Below are 22,600 nucleotides of genomic sequence, written 5' to 3'. Positions count from 1 at the left end.
AGTTGTTTGTTGTTACAGCTGAGAATGAGCCTTCTCAAGGGCATCATGACCCACCTTCTGAGTGGCGGGTCATTGGGTAGATGACTGAAGACAGGGCAGGGGTGCTCTTTCCTGGCCACGTTGCCCTTTGGGCTCCCTCCTGTCTCTTGTTGCTTCTTGCCATTACTAAGGCACATGGTGGACTCTGTGTGAAATGCTATTTCACCTTGACATTGTTTGTTTGTTTGCTTTCTGGACAGATGACAAGACATTCCAATGTGAGATGTGTTTCAGATTCTTCTCCACCAACAGTAACCTTTCCAAGCACAAGAAGAAGCATGGGGACAAGAAGTTTGCCTGTGAGGTCTGCAACAAAATGTTCTACCGCAAGGACGTCATGCTGGACCACCAGAGACGGCACCTGGAAGGTGAGTACGCCGCCTGGACTACGCTCCTCAGTGGACGGTGGCGGGTGGTGAGCTCTCCTGCACCTGGGGACGGATATGTTGGCACAGCCGCTTTGGAAGGCAATTTGACATTGTCTTATCAGGAGCCTTAGGAATGCCCATCATTAGATCCAGAATCTTCCTCTGGGGATCTGACTCGGACACAGAGATGTGTTGGTGTACACAGATGTTAATAGTGTTGTGTATCAGAAACAACTTCAGTCACTAACCAAAAGGTTGGCTGTTCAAACCCACCCAGTGGCCGTGTGGAAGAAAGGCCTGGCCATCTGCTCCTGAAAGGTCCCAGCCGTGAAAACCTTATGGAGCAGTTCCGCTGTGTAATACAAGGGGCCACCACGAGTCAGGGGGCTGACTCAGCCGCAGCTAACAACCTCAGTAGAAAAAATTGAAAGCATCCTAAATGTTCCACAGTGGGAAAAGGATTAGTGAAATACTCATAAGGTTGGATGTTACACAGTAAATTCAGAGTATTTTTTTTCCATGAGTTTTTAATATTGTGGGAAAATGTTTTTCCTATTAAAAAAAAGCAGGAAAAACAGTATATGAAATTATGTCTGTGATATGCTCTCAACTGTATGCTTAGAAGAGAACATCCGGGGTGGTTGTTGTTGGTGGGGGGGTCATGAGTGGTTTTCCCCTTGTTCCATATCCTCTTCTGTGTTTCCCATTTGGCCTCTAGTGAGCGTTTATCGTCCACTGGGCCCCTGGGCGACGTGCTGCCATATGTAGCAGGCTTGGGGTACAGGGGCAGGTGAACTTACGAGATAAAAGCAAAAGCAAAAAAAAACAGCATTTACTCTACTCATGGCAACTCTGTGTGTCACAGTAGAACTGTGGCTCCGCAGGGTTTTCAATGGCTGATTTTTCAGAAGCGTATCACCAGCCCTTTCTTCTGAGGCACCTTTGGGTGAACTGGAACTGCCAGTGTTTTGGTTAGCAACCCAGTGTGTTAACCGTTTGCACTACCCAGGGACTTCATGAGATGCCAAGGGCAGGGCAAAGATGAATTTCCACAGGCCAGTTGTGTCTGGGGAAGAGTGAGGCAGCAGGACAAGGAGTAAGTCGGGAATGGGATCGAGATGCAGGGGTGTTCTGCATGCCCCTCGAGCGTGTTCACCTTGCAGAGCAGACCCAGGAAGTGGATAGCTGGACTTGAAAAGCTCCGTCCACAGTAGTCGGAGAAGCTGCTTGAGTGCAGACACCCCTCAAGGTTCCCAGCACCCCAAGGCCCTAGGTGGAAGGTCCCATACAGACCCTGGTCCAGAGGTGCTCGTAGTTTTCTGCTCAGACAAGCCCTCTGTCTTTTAGAGAAACAGAACCAGTACAATGTATGTATGTGTGTGTATCACGAACCAATTCCTTCCAGTAAATCCATATCACTCGTCCTGTCTAAATGTGTGTGTGTGTGTGTGTGTGTGTGTGTGTGTGTGCATATATATAAAACCTGTTGCTGCTGAGTCGATTCTGACTCATAGTGACCCTATAGGACAGAGTAGAACTACCCCATAGAGTTTCCAGGGAGCACCTGGTGGATTCGAACTGCAGACCTTTTGGTTAGCAGCCATAGCACTTAACCACTATACCCCCACGGTTTCCTATATATATAGAGAGAGAGAGAGATTGGTTTATACATAGAGACAGAGAAAGAGTAATATATAAAATATTAGATATATAAAATACCTTCTTCAGTATGTTTAGAGAGGGAAAGATATTAATGGATTTACTTCAAGGAATTGATTTATGAGATAAATGTTGTTGTTAGGTGCCGTCGAGTCAGTTCTGACTCATAGTGACCCTTTGTACCACAGAATGAAACACTTCCTGGTCCTGTGCCATCCTCACAGTCGTTGTTATGCTTGAGCCCATTGTTGCAGCCACTGTGTCAATACATCTCGTCAAGGGTCTCCATCCTTTTTGCTGACCCTCTACTTTACCAAGCATGATGTCCTTCTCCAGGTACTGATCCTTCCTGACAACATGTCCAAAGTATGTAGGATGCAGTCTCACCATCCTTAACTCTTTGCTTTTCAACACCTTAAAGAAGTCCTTTGCAGCAGATTTGCCATGTGATATATAGGTTTTGTTTTGTTTTTTTATATAGGTATAGATATATGTCTGCCTTAGTCATCTAGTGCTGCTAAAGCAGAAGTACCACAAGTGAATGGCTTTAACAAAGAAATTTATTTTCTCACAGTTTAAACCCTTTGCCGTCAAGTCGGTTCCGATTCATAGTGACCCTACAGGACAGAATAGAACTGCCCCATAGTGTTTCCAAGGAGCGGCTGGTGGATTCAAACTAGTGAACTTTTAGGTAGCAGCCGAGCTCTTAACCACTGCGCACCAGGGCTCCTCTCACAGTTTAGGAGGCTAGAAGTCCGGATTCAGAGCACCAGCTTTAGGGGAAGGCTTTCTCTCTCTATCGGCTCTGGAGGAAGGTCCTTTCAACACCTGTGGGCCCGGTTTCCTTGGAGATCTCCATATGTCTTGGCATCGATCTTCCCTAGGTCTAGGAGGTTCTCAGCTCAGGGACCCCAGGTCCAAAGGATATGCTCCATTCCCAGCTTTTCTTTCTTGGTTATAGTGATGTCCCTCTGTCTCTGCTCGCTTCCCTCTCTTTTTATCTCTTGTAAGATAAAAGGCTATGCAGACCACACTCCAGAGAAACTCTCCTTACATCGGATCAGGACTATGACCTGAGTAAGAGTGATGCATCCCACTCTAATCCTGCCTCATTAACCACAAGGAGAGTGTAGGATTTACCACACATCCCAAAATGGAGAACAATCACACAATACTGGGAATCACGGCCTAGCCAAGTTCACACATATTTTGGGGAACACAATTCAATCCATGACAATATCTTCTATCTTACTGGTAAATATATATATTTAGAGAGAGAGAGAAAGGTACTGATTTATTTCAAAGAATTGGCTCACCCTGTTGTAGGGGCTGCCAAGTCCAAAATCCATGGGTCAGCCAATAGGCTGGAGACACCTGCAGGCTTGAGTCCTAAAATGCATAAGTCAGGAAATAGAAGAGTGAGGGAGTTCCAGCAAAATATCCATTCATGGTCTGGAGGCAGAACATACCCTCGGGAAACTCCCTTTTTGCTCTTAAGGCCTTCAACTGACTGGATAAGGCCCACCCACATGGTGGAGGATGATTTCATTTACTAAGACTGATGGATTTCATCACATGTAACTACTCCATAACAGCAACTAGACTAGTGTTTGGCCAAACTCCTGGGCACCACAGCTCAGCCAAGTTGACCCATAAAACTAACCATCACACCCTCTTTAAAGTTAGCATTTTCTCTTTGGTCATCCTGACTTTTGCTCTAAAAGCGACTGCCCTCTTGCTGACCAGCACTGAGTAACTACCACACTCACTGACCACAGCATCTTTTTATAAAAGTTTGAGGAAAAAAAGAAAGCCGTTTTTAAAAGAATTGCAAATGAAGTATATGGTTGTTGAAAAAAAGCGTCAGATTAGAAAGTCATGTATAAAGTATAACTAGATCCATACCAGTATGCGTATAGGCATATCATTGTACCTCTTTTAAACACAAGACTGGAATCCCAGCCTGCATGACTTTTTGCACCTTGCTTTTTCACCTGGTACGTAAAGATCCACAGCTTTTTCCTGTTTGATCTGCACATGGCGTACACAGGACCTCTTGTGTCAACCTATCTCAAGTCAAACTGGACTCCCACTTAGCGACTAGATGTAGGTATCCCTCCTTCTCCAACACACACCAGCAAACCCTAAATCTCCTCTCTGACACCAGCTGCCCTCACGGCACTTCCTTGTGTGATCCTAACCGTCAGAGCTAGGTCTCATAAGTTAAAAGAGCACAGTCCTCAGTGTAACCCAGGGGATATGCTTGTTCTGTGAGTTTTTTCTTCATATTGGAGTGTAGTCTAAGTACTTCCTCAGACTTGACGTGGGGGCTGTGCCTTGATGTCACTGGTCTCTTCTGGGGAATGTTGAGTGTGTCTCACATCCAGTGGCTGGAGTGTGTCCGCGTTAACACAGCACTGATGCCACATTACTCAGGGGTGTTCCAGAAGCTGACCTGAGAAGGGCTTTTCTCTCCCTCTTTTGTTCAGAGACGACCTGGTTTGTGTATTTTTTTTTTCCATTTTACTGTGATAAAATATACATAACAAAAGTATGCCGTTTTAACTGCACAGTTTATTGGCATTGATTATGTTCTACATTGTGCAACCATCACCAATATCCATTCCTAAAAGTCCTTCATCGCCCCAAACAGAAACTTAATACCCCTTAGGCAATAAGCCCCCTTACCCCACCCCCTGGTAAAAAAAAAAAAAAACACTCATGCGGTCTACTTGATTCCGACTCATAGCGACCCTATAGGACAGAGTGGAACTGCCCCATAGGGTTTCCAAAGTTGTAATCTTTCTCTCGTGGAGCAGCTAGTGGCTTTGAACCGCTGGCCTTTTGGTTAGTAGTTGAACATTTAACCACTGCGTCCCAGGGGCTCCTTCAGCCCCTGGTAACTGCTGATAAGCTTGGTCTCTATGCACTTGCCTAGTGTAGGTATTTCACATAAGCAGGATCCTATAGTGTTTGCATTTGTGTCTCATTTGTTTCACTCAGCACCGTGTTTTCAAGGTTCATCCACGTTGTAGGGTGTATCAGGACCTCATTTCTCTTAATGGCTGAATGATATTCCACTGTATGGATACACCACACTTTGCTTATGATAGGAACTTCTACAAGTCTGCTTTGATTCCTCTTATGAACAGCACGCCCTAAAACCATAGAGATTTTATTATCAGCTGACTTTGCACTCTGGTCCTGATTCAACTCATTTAATTTGCACAGGATGAATATTTGTGACCTTCTAATAAATATGCCTGCCTACTTACAGCCATCTGAGAGAATCATGACTTTGCCTTGAGCCTTTAGCCTGAGTGAGAATACCTCCCTCGATAGTAGCTCACCCTAACTTTTCCATATTATAAAATTCAGAAGGCACGAAGCCCTGACGTTTCCAAATGTCACTGATGGGAGATCTGGGTCACCCGTCCGGCAGCCTGGCATCACGTAGGCACCCTTCTTCCCTGTCAGCTCCCAGCCACCTGAGAGCCAGCCGGTCAGGAACTGTGGTCAGTTGTGGCCATGATGTCACTTACACCCCTGTGTATCAGTCCCTCCACTCCAGCTGGGAGGGACCCTGTGCTGAATCAGAACTGACCTGTGTTGATGTGGTTCTCATGTCCTGTCTCATGCTGGGGGGCTGGGGGTTTCAGGAGTGAGGCGGGTGAAGAGGGAAGACCTGGAGGCAAGCAGCGAGAACCTGGTCCGGTATAAGAAGGAACCTTCTGGATGCCCAGTCTGTGGCAAGGTAACACTCCGCTGTCAGTTCTGTCATCTGCAATACAAGCTCATTGCTTTCTTCAGTGAAAACTCAGAGTGTTACCCATAGAACATTGAGTGGAAAACATATTTGGCCTAACAGTGGGCTTTTGGGGGGTCTTAAGCTTAAGTGTCCACCTATTCCATTACTTGTCATTGTGATCTTTTAAAAAAACAGACACAACAAAATATATACCAATGTAACAATTGTTACACGTACAATTCAGTGACATTGATTGCATTCTTCAGGTTGTGCGACCATTCTCGTTGTATCGTTTTTCAGATCATTCTACCACATTAATGCACTCAGTGCCCCCTAACCAAAACCTCCACCTCCCCGCCTGTGTGAGGGGGTGAGGGTAACTACCGTGTTTCAATACATGTTCTGGAAACGTCCCTAAATACTGTCATTTTACTACATTTCCAAGAAAAGTTTCTCTTTTTATTTTTTGGTCTCATTTTTACGCCACAAGAGAATCAAAGTTAACTTAGTGTTTTGTAATTTTCAACTTTGTAAAACAGCAAAAAGAATGTATTTAAAATGTGTGCAAGAGAATAAGGCCAAAAATGCTGGTTTGAATTCTCTTACAACAGGGGTTGATCCCGGAGGCTGGATGGGAGGTGGTGATTTTTGTAGTTTTTTGCGGGGCGTCCACATAGTTATTTTCACGTGCCCTGCAGAGGGTGTGGTACTTGGCAGAACTCTCTGAAGGAAAATGTTTTCCTCTCTCAAACCACCCTTTATACTGAAAACTAGGAAGTGGTTAATTCTGTCCTATATAGAAGCAAGCATTTCAGCCACCAGGAAAGAAGAGTCATTCCAGCATCAGGTAATGATTTGTCTCTCCGACACTGAGGAGTTGTGAGAACTGCAGTTCAGGACAAAACCGTATTGCATCTGTGTGCCTGGTTACAGTCTATGAGGTGAAGGCAGATGGCGATGACGTCGCCGCGCCCGAGACCCCGCAGCCCCTGACTTGTCCCGGCTCTGCCTCCCCCAGGTGTTTTCCTGTCGGAGCAACATGAACAAGCACCTGCTGACCCACGGCGACAAGAAGTACACCTGCGAGATCTGTGGGCGGAAGTTCTTCCGGGTGGACGTGCTCAGGGACCACATCCACGTCCACTTCAAGGTGCCCGCGCCGTGACCTTTCGCTCCCTTGCGCCAGGTCACCGAGGCGGGAGGTGCCTTGGGTTCCCCGGGGTCTGCAGCCTAAGGTAGCTGTCCCCCAGCCAACTGGACCTCTCTGAAATGAGCTCCTACTCCTCTGTTTGCTTCGTCTCCTGCAGCCTGACTGCAGGACTTGAGTTCAAATCCCTCCACTACTGGTGCGTGCTAGGAGAAAGCAGGAGTCAGAGAATGGTGGCGTCTGCATCCCTCCCGGCCTTTGTGGAAAGTGGGCAGTTGAGTGGGGAGCCTGGAGGCAGCGGTGTGGATGTGGTGTGATCCTTAAGGGCTAGGAGAAGGCACCGACCCAGAAAAAACCTGAAGAAACAATAGCGCCAGTAACAGCTGCGGTGGAGTCAGCTCCAACTCGTGGGGAGCCCGTGTGTGTCGGGGTAGAACTGTGCTCCACAGAGTTTCAGTGGCTGATTTTCCAGCAGTAGATCACCAGGCCTTTCTTCCGAGGCACCTCTGGGTAGACCCGGACCTCCGGTGTTTCGGTTAGAAGTTGAGCATATTAACCATTGGCACCACCCAGGGACTCCAAAGAAATACTGGGTGGTGCCCGAGACCTCAGTGAAAGTGAGGTGCTGGCCGCTGCTGAAGCGTCTTGTCCTCAGCAGCTCCCAGCCCTGAGGCCCAGGTGGGGATCTGTGGCAGGTCTGAGAGAAAGCTTCAGGGTGAGGCATCCAGAGCGGGAGCGATTCTGGAGCTTAGAGGAGGAACCCTGTGGACCAGACTGGGATGGCTGACAATCCTGGGGGAGCCGAGAGCTAAGGGGAAATGGGTTTAGAGAGACCTCGTTGGGGTTCTAACCACCTTGTCCTAGCTGTGGGACCTTTCTGACTAAACTAGATGCAACCAAGGTGAGGGACCTAGCTTGCTATGAAAAAAAAAAAACAAAAACAATTGTTGTAGAGTCAACCCTGACTCGTGGCGACCCCAGGTGTGTCAGAGAAACACTGCCCTCCGTAGGGTTTTCAATGGCTGATTTTTCTGAAGGTAGATCACCAGGCCTTTCTTCCAAGGTGCCTCTGGGTGGACTTCAGCCTCCAAACTTTCAATTAACAGCCAAGTGCATTAACTGTTCGCACCACCCAGGACTCTGCTTTATGGATAAAAAAACCAAACCCTTGCCGTCGAGTCAATTCCAACTGGTAGCAACCCCACAGGACAGAGTAGAATTGCTCCATAGGGTTTCCAAGAAGCGGCTGGTGGATTCCAACTGCCAACCTTTTGGTTAGTGGCTGAGCTCGTAACCACTGCACCACCAGGGCTCCACTTTATGGATACATAGTGCTAATTACAGCCACTTGCCCTCCTGTCTTCCTCAGGTCTCACTCTTTTTAAAGGGTGTTGCCCTTTCTTCGCTAATGGAAAGCTTATGCAGAGACTCAGTTTGTATCAAAGGAGACAGTGGCCAATAGGAGAAACAAAACAATAGGCCTTTGTGAAAAATCTCTGTGTTTGAGAGGGAGGAGAAAAGGAGGAGAGATACAAACCTTTTCCACCCTTCCCAGAATCCTAGATTTAGCTTAAACCTAAAACTTTGTCTCAGGGCCGAGCCTCCTGGCAGCGCCATGGTGAGGAGATGAGACAGGCTCTGAGGCTGCTGTGAAGGCGCCTGTCACTCGGGACCCAGCCTTGTGCTCCTCTAGCGTGTAGAAGGAACATGGTGGGGCATTTGTGGCTTAGTGGTAGAATTCTCTCCTATCTGGGAGACCAGGGTTCAATTCCCAGCCAAGGCACTCCTCTGTTGGTGGAGGCTTGTGTATTGCTGTGATGCTGAACAGGTTTTAGCAGAAATTCTTCCTCATTTGTTCAGACTAAGACAAATGAGGAAGAAAGGCCTGGCAACGTACTTCAAAAAATCAGCCAGTGAAAACCCTATGGATCACAGCGACCCAACCAATAGTGGAGATGGTGCAGGACCGGGCAGTGTTTATTGTTTTGTTGTACGTGGGGTCGCCATGAGCTGGGGGCTGACTTCATGGCAGCTAACAACAGAATGAATACTGAAGATGCATTTCTTGTGGTCTTTTTATAGAGAAATTAGCAAAACTTTAGGGATACCCTAGTGTGGCCTCACAGCAGAAACCTTGGAGGTCCCTGATCTCCCCCGGCTGATAGGTGACACTGTTGAGGCCCAGAGAAGCTAGGCGCACAGTCCCACCCAGCACCAGGCCCAGCTGAGCCCAGGGCTGCGGGCCTCTGCCCTCACCCCAGGGGAACCAGGTCCTGGGCATGCAGATTTCACCTGAATGCAGGCAGGGGCCTGGTGCTTGACTGTCAGAGAGTCAGGTGTGTCCTAACGTGAGGACACGTTAGGGCCCAGGTTCAAGCTCTGCCCCGTGTGTGACACACAAAGGACGCCCTGCATATCAGAGGCTGTGCCTTCTCCTCTTAGGTGAGTGATTAACTGCGATTAACTGCTGCTGTGGGATAAATCCCAATGAAAGCTTTGGCCAGCGTTGTACCTCTGTCTTCCAGGACATCGCCCTGATGGACGACCACCAAAGGGAGGAGTTTATTGGCAAGATTGGAATCTCATCCGAAGAAAACGATGACAATTCTGACGAGAGTGCTGACTCAGAGCCTCACAAGTATAGCTGCAAAAGGTGCCAGGTAACTCCACTGGCCTCCGTGTGAATGCCCAGCCACGGGAAAGGAGGCTCCTAACACAGGGCTGCCCACACCCCACATGCCTCTTGTGTGCTCCCACCCACAAACACTCTGGCTTGTTGAGTTGTGCACAGACTGGGACGCACCACACACACCCTGTGCCAGCCGGGGCACCCCACACACCTCCCCGTGCTGTTCAGGGTACCCCATGTACCTCCCCATGCCATCTGGGGTACCCCACACACCCCCTGTGCTGGCCGAGGCATCCTACATGCCTCCTCATGCCGTTTGGGGTATCCCACATATGCTTTGTGCTGGCTGGGGCACCCGACACACTCCCTGTGTTGGCCGAGGCATCCCACATGCCTCACCATGCCATTCGGGATACCCCACATAGCCTTTGTGCTGGCTGGAGCACCCCACACACCCCCTGTGCCATTTGGGGTAACCCACATACCCTTTGTGCTGGCCTGGGCACCCCATACACCCCCGTGCCATTTGGGGTACCCCCACATACCCTTTGTGCTAGTGGGGGCACCCCATTCACCCCCGGTGCTGGGCTCCCATGCCACAGAGCACATTCTGGAAGGCTGGTCTGTGTCACATGTGTGTGGGTCCCACCATGTGGCCCAGACCACACCATCACTCACATCGCTCTCTGCCTCACACCGCTCTCTGGGCCCCGTGCCTTCACGCCCAGCCATGTGGCTCCCAGGAGTGGTCCATTTCCCTGAAGCTCAGCAATGCTGGCCTCAGGCCAGGCTCCGCTCCTCCTCCTCCTCCTTCCCCAGAGGCCTTCCCCGAGGCCCACCCTAGAATGGAAAGGGGCATCTGCTTAAAGAGAGAGTGGTTTTGTTCCCGTGGGGCTGTGCTCCTCATTCTACCTGGCTGTGCTGGTGGCGAGGCCACCTTAGGGCCAAGAGCCCACGTTAGGGCCCAAAGCCCACCTTAGAGAGCCCACCTGAGGGCCAAGAGCCTGCCTTAAAGAGCCCACCTTAGGGCAAAGAGCTCACCTCAGAGAGCGCACCTTAGGGGCAAGAGCCCACCTTAGGACCTCTCTGCTATGGGGGTGCCAGGTCCCCTCTGAACACAACACCCCTCCCAGGATCCCCAAGCACCTCACCACCACGTGATTGTTGGGAGGTGGGGGTGGGTGGTCATGCACCTTCAGAGCCACCCAGGAGAGGGGTAAGGGGCAGGGAGGGGGAGATGGGGGCAGAAGACGATGAGGGTCCAGGGTACCATCTGGAGGGGAGCCCAGGGTGGGGGCCTGGCACTCGCCCACCCAGGAGGTAGGGAAGGAGCTGGAGGGGGACTTGGTAACCCTGGCCCCTTGGCAGCTTTGTGGGTGCCTGTTCTGCCTGCCCTGTGGTGACCCCTCTGCTCTGGTGTGAGTCCTGGCTCTCAGAGAGCACCTGGGGGAGCGTGGGAATGACATAACTGGCTGAGCAGGACCAGGACCTACAGCGCCCACCCTCTGCCTGGGCGTCACAGTGTCGCCTGTCTGTCTGTCTGTCCTCGGTGCCCACAGCTGACCTTCGGCCGGGGGAAGGAGTACCTGAAGCACATCATGGAGGTGCACAAGGAGAAGGGCTACGGCTGCAGCATCTGTCACCGCCGCTTTGCCCTCAAGGCCACCTACCACGCCCACATGGTCATCCACCGGGAGAACCTGCCAGACCCCAATGTCCAGAAGTGAGGCCCCAGGCGGGGCGGCCGGGGGGAGCGGCCAGGGGGGCAGACACGTTAGTGGGCCGCCTGTAGCCTCCCGGCCAGGCTTGTGACAAACATGCTGTGGGTTTTTCCTTCACTTCTTCACAGACCTCAGTCTCGGCCCAGTCACCGTCCCAGCAAAACTCATGGCTCTGCGAGGCAGCCTCACAGAAAAAATAGAATAGTTCTCACCCGAAACACCCCCCATCCCTGCAGTAATTACCAAAAAAACCAAACCAAACCTGTTGCTGTAGCATCTTAGTGACCCTATAGGACAGAGTAGAGCTACCCCATAGGGTTTCCAAGGAGCGGCTGGTGGATTAGAAGTGCCGGCCTTCTGGTCAGCAGCTGAGCCCTTAACCACCGTGCCACCAGGGCTCCCCACGGTAATTAGGTCCCTTTCATACTGCCCCTCGCCTCTGGCACCTAGCTCACCATCGGTGCTATCTGGGCAATTCGAGGGAATGAATTGTCCTATTTAGAGACAGAATACTTGAGTTTCTCATCCAAACAAGGGGCCCTGGTGGTGCAGTGGTTAAAGCGATCGACGGCTAACTGAAAGCTCAGCAGTTGGAAGCCACCAGCAGCCCCTCAGGAGAAAGATGTGGCAGCCGGCTTCTGCAGAGATTTACAGCCTTGGAAACCATGTGGGTTCACCGTGAGTCCGAGTCAGCTCTACGGCAGCGGGTTTGCTCCGGGATCAGCCACACCGGCCTGTTTACTCCCCTTTGCCAACAGGGGCGTTTAAGCAAAGGCCTGCTTCCTGCCTCGGGGGCCTGGTCCTCAGTGCCTTGCCTTTGGTTTCAGGTACATCCACCCCTGCGAGATCTGTGGGCGCATCTTCAACAGTATCGGGAACCTGGAGCGGCACAAGCTCATCCACACAGGTGGGGGTGTGGCCTTGGTCAGGTGACTGACTGCAGGGAGGGGGACGTAATGTGAGTTCTCAGGGTGCTTCCTGCGGGCAGTGGTCACGCCCGACGTCCCCCTGGGTGAGATCCCACCCCTTTCCCCAGCTCCTGCTCCACCTGCCTCGCCCCCCAGCACTGCCCACCTGGCCCTGCCCCTCCTGGGCCCTCAGGGCGCCTCCTTGCCAGAGAGTTCGCAGAGGGGAGGGTCTGCGACACAAACGAAGAGACCCTCATGGCCTTACTGTGGTTCTTTCTCCGTTACAACTTCTGCGTGAGAATCTCAGGTGTGGATTTTGCAGCTTTGAAATGTGGGTTTTTGTTTTTTCTTTGAGGTGTGAAAAGCCACGCCTGTGAGCAGTGTGGCAAGTCCTTTGCCAGGAAAGACATGCTGAAGGAGCACATGCGCGTCCATGACAACATCCGCGAGTACCTGTGCGCCGAGTGCGGGAAAGGTACGCGGGGCCCCAGGCCATGCTGCGCCAACCACGGCGGGTAAACCAAGCCACAGCCAAATAGGCTCCACGGTGTAGGCCAGCCGCTGGGAGACGCAGGAGAAAATGCCACCACGGCTGTGCCGACCACAGCGGGTAAACCGAGTCACAGTGAAACGCTCCTTATAGTTAGGCCAGCCGCTGGGAGATAAGAGAGAATGCTGCATTAAAGCTCCGTAAGAGGAAATATAAATAAGGACTTGGTTTTATATAGCAAGATGTGAGAGTTGTCACCAAAGCTGTGTCTGAGGTCAATCCATAGACTTAAATTATTTACTTGAAAAAAGAAAAGAAAAATGTGGCAAGTATCCAAATCAGGAATTTAGAAGATAAAGCAGTCTGAACAGCACAAGACATGCTAAATTTAAAGGCACAAACACATGATTTTAAAAGTGGGAAAATATAATGGGAATCCCTGGGTGGTGCAGATGGTTAAGCGCTCAGTTGCTAACCAGAAGGTTTGAGTCCACCCAGAGGTGCCTTGGAAGGAAGGCCTGGTGAGCTACTTCAAAAAATCAGGCATGGAAAACCCTATGGAGCAGAGTTCTACTCTGACATAACGAGGTTACCACGAGTCAGAGTCGACTCCGCAAAACTTGTTTGGTTTAAAGTAAGAAAATAGTGCACCATACAAATGTTTAAAGCATAAAATTACCCTGAGAGCCCCACAGGGTCTGACGGTAGATACAGAGCCCTCAGCACAGGAAACACGTCTGACTGAGATCAGCTCTACGTTGGGAATAATTCACCATAGCCAGCGAAGCTTTATTTTAATAACATGTCACTGCTTAAATAAAGCAATCTACTAATAAAACATCTCAAATAAACAAGTGAAATAAGAAAAATAAAAGATAATCCCAGCACAGGCTGACATTTCAGCCCATTTCTGTGTTTTGTTTTGTTTTAAAGCTGTTTAAAAGATTTGGCGTGGAGGGTCCATCTTTGGCTGTTTCTGGTGGCGGCCAGATCCCCTTGTATGGTGAGCAGCCAAGACAGCCCCACTCAGATAAGGAACAAGTCAAGCTGCCTGCGTTGCCATTAGGATTTTTAAAAATTGTATGTTCCACCACCACCTGTCTGTCAGTGTGTCATACTGTGGTGGCTTGTGTGTTACTGTGATGCTGGAAGCTCTGCCACCGGTATTTCAAATACCAGCAGGGTCACCCATGGTGGACAGGTTTCAGTCAAGCTTCCAGACTAAGACTAGGAAGAAGGACCTGGCGATCTACTTCTGAAAATTAGTTAAACCCTATGGATCACAAACACACACACAAATCTTATATATTCCATAAATGGTTTTATTGTTTCCTTTGATTTTTTAAAAAAATAAAACAGTAATGTGTGAAGAAAATAAAAGTGCCCCATAATTCCACTAACTAGAAATGTTTATTATTGTTGCTAGTGCCATCGAGTCGATTTCTGCTCATGGCTACCCCATGTATGCAAAGTAGAGCTGCTCCATATGGTTTCCAAGGCTGTGACCTTTGGGAAGCAGATCACCAGGACTTATTAGCACATTTTAAAATAATTGTTGTTGTTGTTAGGTGCTGTCAAGTTGGTTCCGACTCAAAGCGACCATACGTACAACAGAACGAAACACTGTGCGGTCCTGTGCCATCCTCACGATCGTTGTTACTCTTGAGCCCGTTGTTGCAGCCACTGTGTCAATCTATCCCATTGAGGGTCTTCCTTTTTTTTATTTTAAATAATATAACACGTAAAAGGTTAAAAATATTAACCGCAGAGACAAGCATAAAAAGCAAAGTTTCCTTTTCCCCTCACTGCAGACCCTGGTCCCTCTCCCCGCAAAGGTGGCGGCTGTCGTTAGTTGCCGCTGAGTTGCCTCTGACCCACGGCGACCTTTGTATAACAGAAAGAAATGTTGCCCAGTCCTGCGCCGTCCTTACAGTCACTGCTATGTTTGAGACTATGGTTGCAGCCACTGTGTCAGTCCATCTCGTTGAGGTTCTTCCTTGCCCTCACTCGCCCTCTACTCTGCCAAGATGATGTCTTTCTCCAGCGACTGGTCCTCCTGAAAGTCTTGCCATCCTCACTTCTAAGGAGCATTCTGGTTGTAAAAATGGCGGCATTAGATCGCCTCATCTAACTTCATGAAGGGAGAGAATAATCAAGATCAGCCCAAAGCTGATTCCTGTGCAGTAGAGGTCAGGCATACCTCTACCGTGCAAATTTTAAACCAGTTCTGACACCAGCCATCCCTCCTATGGCACTCTCTATTTCCCTGCTCGTTGGTTAATTTGTTGCAATGGTCACACAGAACTCGCAGACCACACTCATGATTATGGGGATTATTAGGGAAGTAACAGGTTATAATTCAGGATCAGTATCAGCTTGGAAGTCACAGGAACAACTCAGGATACAGTTGCTGCCAGGCCCTGCTTGGCTTCTTCTCGGCTGTGCCCACAGGCCCGCAGGCCCCTCTCTTGGCCTCAGCTCTCACTCTTGCCTGGCTTCTGCCCTGCTTGGGTAAGTGTTACAAAGCTGGTTAGCTCCACCAATAAGTGCTCCAAGGCACCCCACTCCACCAGCAAGCCTCCTACCAGAAGGTGCTCAGCTCTCTCACTCGGCCAGGAAGCCTCCTGCGTCATTTCACGCCGGTCTCCTGATTCCCGCTGTCTCACGCTGCTGCCACTCACAGCTTTACAGCTTTCCAGGGTTACAGCTCTCTCTGACTCCTGGGTCTAGGAGGTTCTCGGCGCAGGGACCCCGGGTCCAAAGGATGCACTTCCCTCCTGGTTCTCCTTCTTGGTGGTAGTGAGGGCCCCCCAACCTCTGGGATTGGCTCTTTTTAAGCCTAGTGGGATGGCAAAATTGACCAATCCCCTTGATGAGCCACAGGCACTTTATTTGCATATCTCAGCAATCATGGCAAGAGTTTTACATACTTTATTTGCATGGTACCACCCCTGCAAGGGTTCCATGCACTTTATTTGCATAGTCTCAGCCAGTCATTTAATGAGAGTCACAAGTCCATGGCTAGAAAGGCTGCACAAAAGCGACTCATTGCACTGTACTAGTTGTATTGTTTCTAAAACTGATTTGTTCTTCTGGAAGTCTGTGGTATATTTAATACTCTTCACCAGCACCACAATTCAAACATGTAATTTCTTTGGTCTTTTTACACTATGCAGCTTTCGTATACATATGAGGGATTGAAAAGACCCTGGTGGGTCAGGCACACCTTAGTCATCAAAGTGACATCTTTGCTTTTTAAAATTTTAAAGAACTCCCCAAAGGTAAATCTTCTTGCCTGTCCTCCAAAAGAACTTTGATCGGGGCAGCACCGGTATATTGTTTTATTGAAAAAGTAACAATTTGCCTGGCCCAAAGGTAAATAAATAAGTAAATTAATAAACTAAAAATCAAACCCATTGCTGTTGAGTCGATTCTGACTCATAGAGACCCTATAGGACAGAGTAGAACTGCCCCATAGGGTTTCCAAGGCTATAAATCTTTACAGAAGTAGACCGTCACACCTTTCTCCTCCAGAGCAGCTAGAGGGTCCAAATCACTGACCTTTCGGTTAGCAGCCAAGTGCTTAACCACTGTGCTACTAGGGCTCCTTAAATATATAAATAATAAATGAAACATATGGGTATCTAAAAACAAGTTATTACTGCCTCAGACCCACCCCATTTGCCCTCTTGCAAAGAACCATTGTCAACAGTTTCCTGTGAAGACTTCTAGAAATTTCTCTGTATGTCAAAGTGATCGCAGTGCTGGTTTTCCCAGTCTGGCATTGCCGGGTACCCAGTGTTTCTTAAGTAGGTGCACACTGGTATTGCAGCAGCCTCTCTCAGCTTTCTTGGCTCACTTTCCAACTGTAACGGCCCATACCTGTTGCCATAGCTCCTGCAGCCTCTTCCTCCACATGCCACACGCCACACACCACACCAGCAAACCTTACCCCTTCTGTCGTGTCTTCGCTCCTCCTCCCCACTCCCGCTGAAAGTAAAGTCTTTTTAAAAAAGTGAGGCGGCCCCGTGTAGAGCAGCTTGGGATTGGAAGGGTAGAGGTAGACAGTCATGGCATGGATCGAAAGCCCTGGGAAGCTGGAATCGAAGCCACGTTTCGAAACGCATTTTTATATTTGAAGTGTATTAAACATTTAGTTTCCTGAGTTCTTTAAGTGAATTCTGAACACTTCAAATAAAATGCTGGTATTAATACTTTGGTATTTATTTCACGAAATACCAAAATACCGGTATTGGGTATCCCAGTCACTAGCACCTGCCAGCAAACACTCACAGGGTCCGTTCTTCCTACAAGGTATCCTGTACCTTGCTTTTCCTCGACTTAAAAATAGAGAACTTAAAGACCTTTTCACATCAGAACAGACAAATATTGCCCGTATTTTCTCTTAAAATCTTGGTAGGATTCCATAATGGGGACTCCTATAACCAGGCCCTTTATCCCATATATTAAGTTTGCTTTTGTTTTTTTTCTTTTGCGGTCTTTTAGTGTTACAAACGATAGTACAGCGAATGTTCCTGTACATTATAAGTTTATACTTTTTTTTTTCTAGAAATTCTAGAGCTGATCGTGGACTTATTTGATGCCACAAGACCAGGGGGAGAGGCTATCGAAAGCAGGGAGTGTTCTGTGTCAGCAGAGTGGTGGCTGGTGTGGAACCGCTGGGGGATTCCCAGGTGTCATCAGTAGCTAACAGAGAACATACCAGAAAATTGCCAGCTGCCGTCACGTTGACTCTGACTCATGATGACCCCATGTGTGTCAAAGTAGAACTGCTCCACAGGATTTTCAATGGCAGATCTTTTGAAAATAGATTGCCAGGCCTTTCTTCCAAAGTGCCTCTGGGTGGACTTGAACCTCCAACCTTTCAGTTAGCAACTGAGCAGAGTTAACAATTTGCACTTTTCAGGAACTCCTATCCAGGAAAATATCTTGTTCAAGATCCCATCATGGACTATGACACACACATGAATAACCTTAGTGAGACATTGTGAGACCTGCATGAAGAAAACCACCAGACACTTAAAACAACGGCATGCTCATTCTAGACTTGCAAATTTTAAGTATTTAAAAAATATGTCAGTTTTCCCCAGAGTGATTTGCAGATGTGATGGAAGCTTAGTCAAGATCCCAGTAGAAGGTGCTTGCCACTTCTAAGCTGTTTCCACCAGGTGGTAGTTTGTGGACATAAAAACGATTTGCAGATTTTTTTTTTTAATGGAAATAAAAACATCAGCGCCACCATTGCTGGCTGTGGGTGGTGTGGTTAGGATGTGGGGTGGACTTTTTTGTCTCTTCTGTGTGTTTTCTGTGTTTTTTTTTTTAATGACCGTGCAGTATTTTATAATTTAGAGTAAGTTCATTCTAGAATCTGAATTAGGACGAATGCTGGTGTGGGGCCAGCTCCCTCTATGCCCTTCATTACCCACCTGACTTACCTTGGCTTGAACGAACTGGTATCAAAGACTAGAGCCCAAGTGCCCGCTGCACTGTTCATAACAAAACCAACCAGTTGCCATGGAGTGGATTCCAACTCATGATAACCCTGGGTGGTGCAAACAGTTAATGTGCTCATCTGCTAACCAAAAGGTTGGAGGCTTGGGTCCACTCAGAGGTGCCTTAGAAGACAGACCTGGCAATCTATTTCTGAAAAAGTCAGCCATTGAAATCCTATGGCAGACAGTTCTACTGTGACCCACATGGGGTCGCTATGGGTGCCATTCATAGCCTGGGGTAACTCCTAATGCTGGGGGGTGAAGGGAAGGGGAGGGAATAGGCATGCTCCAGGCCTTTGGGGCAGAGTATAAACTAGTGGGGGGGAGGGGGTCAGTCGGGCAGTGTCTGCCAAAATGAAATGTGACTGGACACGTGCCACGTTTATAAAGACATGTGGATGGTGTGTGAAGATACGTCCCAACGTGTTGTCCATCCACAGCACTGCCTGTGATAAAATGACCGAATAGTCGGGGTTCATCAAATGAACTCTGGTGCCTTGGCGTCAGGGCTCTGGGCTGGCTCTTCCCCAGCAGGGGATGCTGTCCCTCAATGACTCGGCCCCCCCCTTCTTCCAGGTCTTTTCTTCAGAACAAATCAAACGCTGCCCAGTCCCGCGCCATCCCCATGATCAGTTGCAAATCAAACCATTGTGATCTGCAGGGTTTTCATGGACTGAGTTTTAAAAGTAGATGGCGAACGCTTTCTTCTGAATAGCATTTGGCTGTTGAAAATAATGCAGTCATCAGGTTTGTACTGGCTGGAACGGACGTGCTTTGCAGCAGAAGCAGAAAGACAAGTTGGGGACCAGTATCAAACGGTAGCCCCTACAGAGGCGGCCGCATGGTGGAGGAGGTGTGGCCGTGGAGCTGGCTAGGCATGTGGGGCCAGAAAAAGCTACCCAGATGTGCACAGGGGAGTTTGTGAGTCTACAGTCCGCCTCTGGAGGGCAGGACCTCTGATAGCCTGATTTTTTTTTTTTTTTTCCCACTATGCCTGTGTGTGATTTTTTTAACCAAAAAGATTAGAAATGATTTTTTTTTCCCCAGGGAAAAGCCCTTTCGTAGTTGGCAGTTGGCCCACACATGTCCTTCCCACCCCCATAACATTTTTCCCTCCTGACTCAGGACGACCCCAGGTGCGCCAGAGTAGAACTACGCTCCACAGGGTTTTCAGTGGCTGGTTGTTTTGGAAGTAGATCACCAGGCCTTTCTTCCAAGGCAACTCTGGGTGGACCTCCAACCTTTTGGTTAGCAGCTGAGAGCATTCACCTCCCACCGACTCCCCCAAGTAATGTAGCAACCTGTTTCTGGATTTACAAGGCAATGTGGACTTCATGCCGAAGGCTTTGGCGCCCTCTACTGGCTCAGTTGTGTCGAGTTTTTGTGGCTTTTCACAGATTGCCGATTTACCTGGTCCAGGGTTTAGGATTGGCAGGGGCTGGTGAAAATTCACCTCTGCATCAACTAAGATGTAGTTTCCCAGGCAACCTAGTAGAGCAAATTGAGTTAGAAGGGATCTGCTCAAAGCTTAAGAGATCTGTTTTCAAGCACAGGAGTTGTCCTCCTACCACCGTGACCCCTAGGAGTAATGATAGCCCTGGTCGGCTGTCAGGGTTGGCATCAGGGTTGTTATCTGGAGTAGCGATGAGTCGGCAGTGACCTGCCCTCTGCCTTATGGCAGGGTCTCTTGCAATCCACGGGGCAGATCTTTAAGGTTTCCCGGGAATCACCATCACCGTCTCCCCTGGGGGGCTCGTGAGCTGGGCCTGAGCCCACCAGGAGTAAACTCCCAAGCCACTGACCCTGTGTCTGGGTGTCTGTCACCCACAGCCTCCCGAAGCCATCACACGAAGCCTTCCTGGGCAACACTGGCTCGCCTGGATGGCGTGCCTGCCCTGTTCAAACTCCATCCTCTAACCCAAACCCTGCTGGTCTGATTGTAGCTTTTTTCACCTCTTTAAGATTGGCATTGTCAAGTTAAACTACGGGAAGTCGGACATCGATATTATACCGTTTAAGCCACACCAGGTACCCGTTGCTGGCTAGTCCGCTCTGACTCGTGGAGACCCCGTGTGTGTCAGAGCAGAACTGTGCCCCGTGGGGTTTTCAGTGGCTGATTTCTCAGAAGTAGATCACCAGGCCTTTCTTCCGAGGCACCTCTGGGTGGACTCAAACCTGCAGCCTTTTGGTTAGTAGTTGGGCACTTAACCATTTGCACCACCCAGGGACTCCTTTTAAGCCATAGTGTCTAATGTCAAATGGCTTTATTCCTAATTATAATTAATATCTATGTTATCAAGATCCAGAGGAAGCCTTGGTCAAACTTCTACATATTTGTATTTTGACTTAAGAAGTTATTTGATCGGGTCACAGTGGTGAAATCTGGGCATTTGCTGACAGCTGCTACCATTGCACACACGTCCAGTGCAGCCTCGGCGCCTTACAGACGAGCACGCATAGCTCTCACCATAAGTCTACAGCAGCCTCCCGGGGCACTGGCCTCCTGGGGTCTCCTTGTGGGTAGAGCCGGGTGTCTGCCCTGGAGATGAGTCGCCCTCACTCTTGCTCTTTCTGCCCAGCAGGCCCGCACTTTCTGACAGCTGTGCCTGCCAGAGCTGATGAGCTGGGCACCATCCACGGGGCACTGGGTTGGGTGTCCTGGGATTGGAGTGGGTTCGTGTGTACCGGGGTCAGGCGTCCCAGGATCGAGCAACCCAGGATTGGGTTTCGCGGGGTCGGGCATCCCAGAGTCGGGCATCCCAGGGTTGAGTGGGGGGTCGGGCGTCCCAGGGTCAGGCATCCCAGTGTCAGGCATCCCAGGGTCGGGTGTCCCAGGGTCAGACATCTCAGTGTCAGATGCAGGGTTGGGCATCCTGGGGTCAGGCATCCTGGGGTTGGGCATCCCAGGGTTGGATGCAGAGTCGGGTGTCCCAGAGTCAGACATAGCAGGGTCAGGCATCCCAGGATCAGGCATCCCAGTGTCGGGTTCAGGGTCAGTCATCCCCGAGTCGGACATCCCTGGGTCGGGCATCCCAGGGTTGGGCATCCCAGGAGCGGATGTGGGGCCGGGCGTCCCATGGCCGGGCGTCCCAGGGTCACTGGCAGAGGAGGCCCGCTCACCCCCTGACCTGCTTCTGTCCCGGAAGGCATGAAGACCAAGCACGCGCTGCGCCACCACATGAAGCTGCACAAGGGCATCAAGGAGTACGAGTGTAAGGAGTGCCACCGCAAGTTCGCACAGAAGGTCAACATGCTGAAGCACTACAAGCGCCACACGGGTGAGCGCGAGGGTCCCCGGGCCGCTGTGTGTTTGGGGGGTCTCCCGTTAGAGTGCGCTCCCTGAAATAAAAGCAGACAGGCTGGTGATGAAGCACTGCTATGGAGAACCACCTCGCTGCTCTTCGTTTCCTTGAAAAACCAGTTGCCACTGAGTCAACTCTGACTCAGAGCGCCCCCACGTGTGTCAGAGTGGAATTGTGCTCCAGAGGGTTTTCAGTGGCTCATTTTTTTGGCCTTTCTTCTGAGGTGCCTGTGGGTGGACTTGAACTTCCAGCCTTTTGGTTAGCAGCCGAGTGCTTAACCGTTTGCACCACCCAGGGCCTCGTCATCTTCTCTAGACGCCCAATAAGCTTCAGTCTTCTGGGTGAGGCTCACGGGAGCTGTGGGGAAGTAGCTACGCTTCCCCGAGAGCTTCCCTCCCGTCAGCTCCTGATTACGCTCAGTGGAGCACGCGTGTCAGTTGTCCACGTCAGGGGTGGAGACCGTGGCGCAGCTCGTCAGCCCGGCACGCGGCAGTGTCTGTCCGTGCTTAGACGTTCTCCCCGCTGACCAACCCCTTTCCCTCAAGGAGTGTGTGCACGAGAAGGCCAGGTACGCAGAGATGGGCGTGCTCGGCCGCTCATCATGGCGTTGCTTGTAGTAGAGGAAGCTGGAAACGTCCCAGGTGCCCATCAGCAGGGCAAGGGCTGAGCTGTGGTGCATCCACGAACAGAACAATGTGTCTGTTTAAAATGGTTGTAAATATGTGTGTTTGTGTGTATATGTGTGTGTCTGTGTATGCACTTGTGTATGTGTGTGCATTGTCTATATGTGTGTGTGTACATTGTATACGTGTGTGTGTGCATTGTGTATATGTGTGTGCATTGTGTAAATGTGTGTATATGTGTGTATATGTGTGTGCTTTGTGTATATATGTGTGTATGTGTGCGTGCATTGTGTACATGTGTATGTGTGTGTGTGCACTGTGTATGTGTGTGTCTGAGTGCATGTGTGTGTGCGCATTGTCTATGTGTGTGTATACATTGTATATATATGTGTGTGTGCACTGTGTAAATGTGTGTATATATGTGTGTATATATGTGTGCTTTGTGTATATGTG

At 49.6% G+C, this 22,600-nt stretch overlaps 1 protein-coding gene across 6 annotated transcripts in view; it reads left to right on the top strand.

Moving 5' to 3' along the window:
* Positions 1-22,600, top strand: part of PRDM15 (PR/SET domain 15) — a 125,971-nt gene that overhangs the window by 83,827 nt on the left and 19,544 nt on the right. For all 6 annotated transcript variants that reach the window (XM_049874922.1, XM_049874920.1, XM_049874921.1 and 3 more), the window contains 8 exons: positions 240-407; positions 5,726-5,820; positions 6,833-6,964; positions 9,487-9,621; positions 11,150-11,313; positions 12,139-12,218; positions 12,575-12,694; positions 21,369-21,500. In XM_049874922.1, the coding sequence (XP_049730879.1) occupies positions 240-407; positions 5,726-5,820; positions 6,833-6,964; positions 9,487-9,621; positions 11,150-11,313; positions 12,139-12,218; positions 12,575-12,694; positions 21,369-21,500 (1,026 nt within the window). The remainder of the gene's footprint in view (positions 1-239; positions 408-5,725; positions 5,821-6,832; positions 6,965-9,486; positions 9,622-11,149; positions 11,314-12,138; positions 12,219-12,574; positions 12,695-21,368; positions 21,501-22,600) is intronic.

Source organism: Elephas maximus, chromosome 2, assembly GCF_024166365.1.
Source record: "Elephas maximus indicus isolate mEleMax1 chromosome 2, mEleMax1 primary haplotype, whole genome shotgun sequence".
NCBI classification, from domain to species: Eukaryota; Metazoa; Chordata; class Mammalia; order Proboscidea; family Elephantidae; genus Elephas; species Elephas maximus.
The sequence above is the reverse complement of the archived record's forward strand: the minus strand, read 5'-3'. Positions and strand labels throughout refer to the sequence as shown.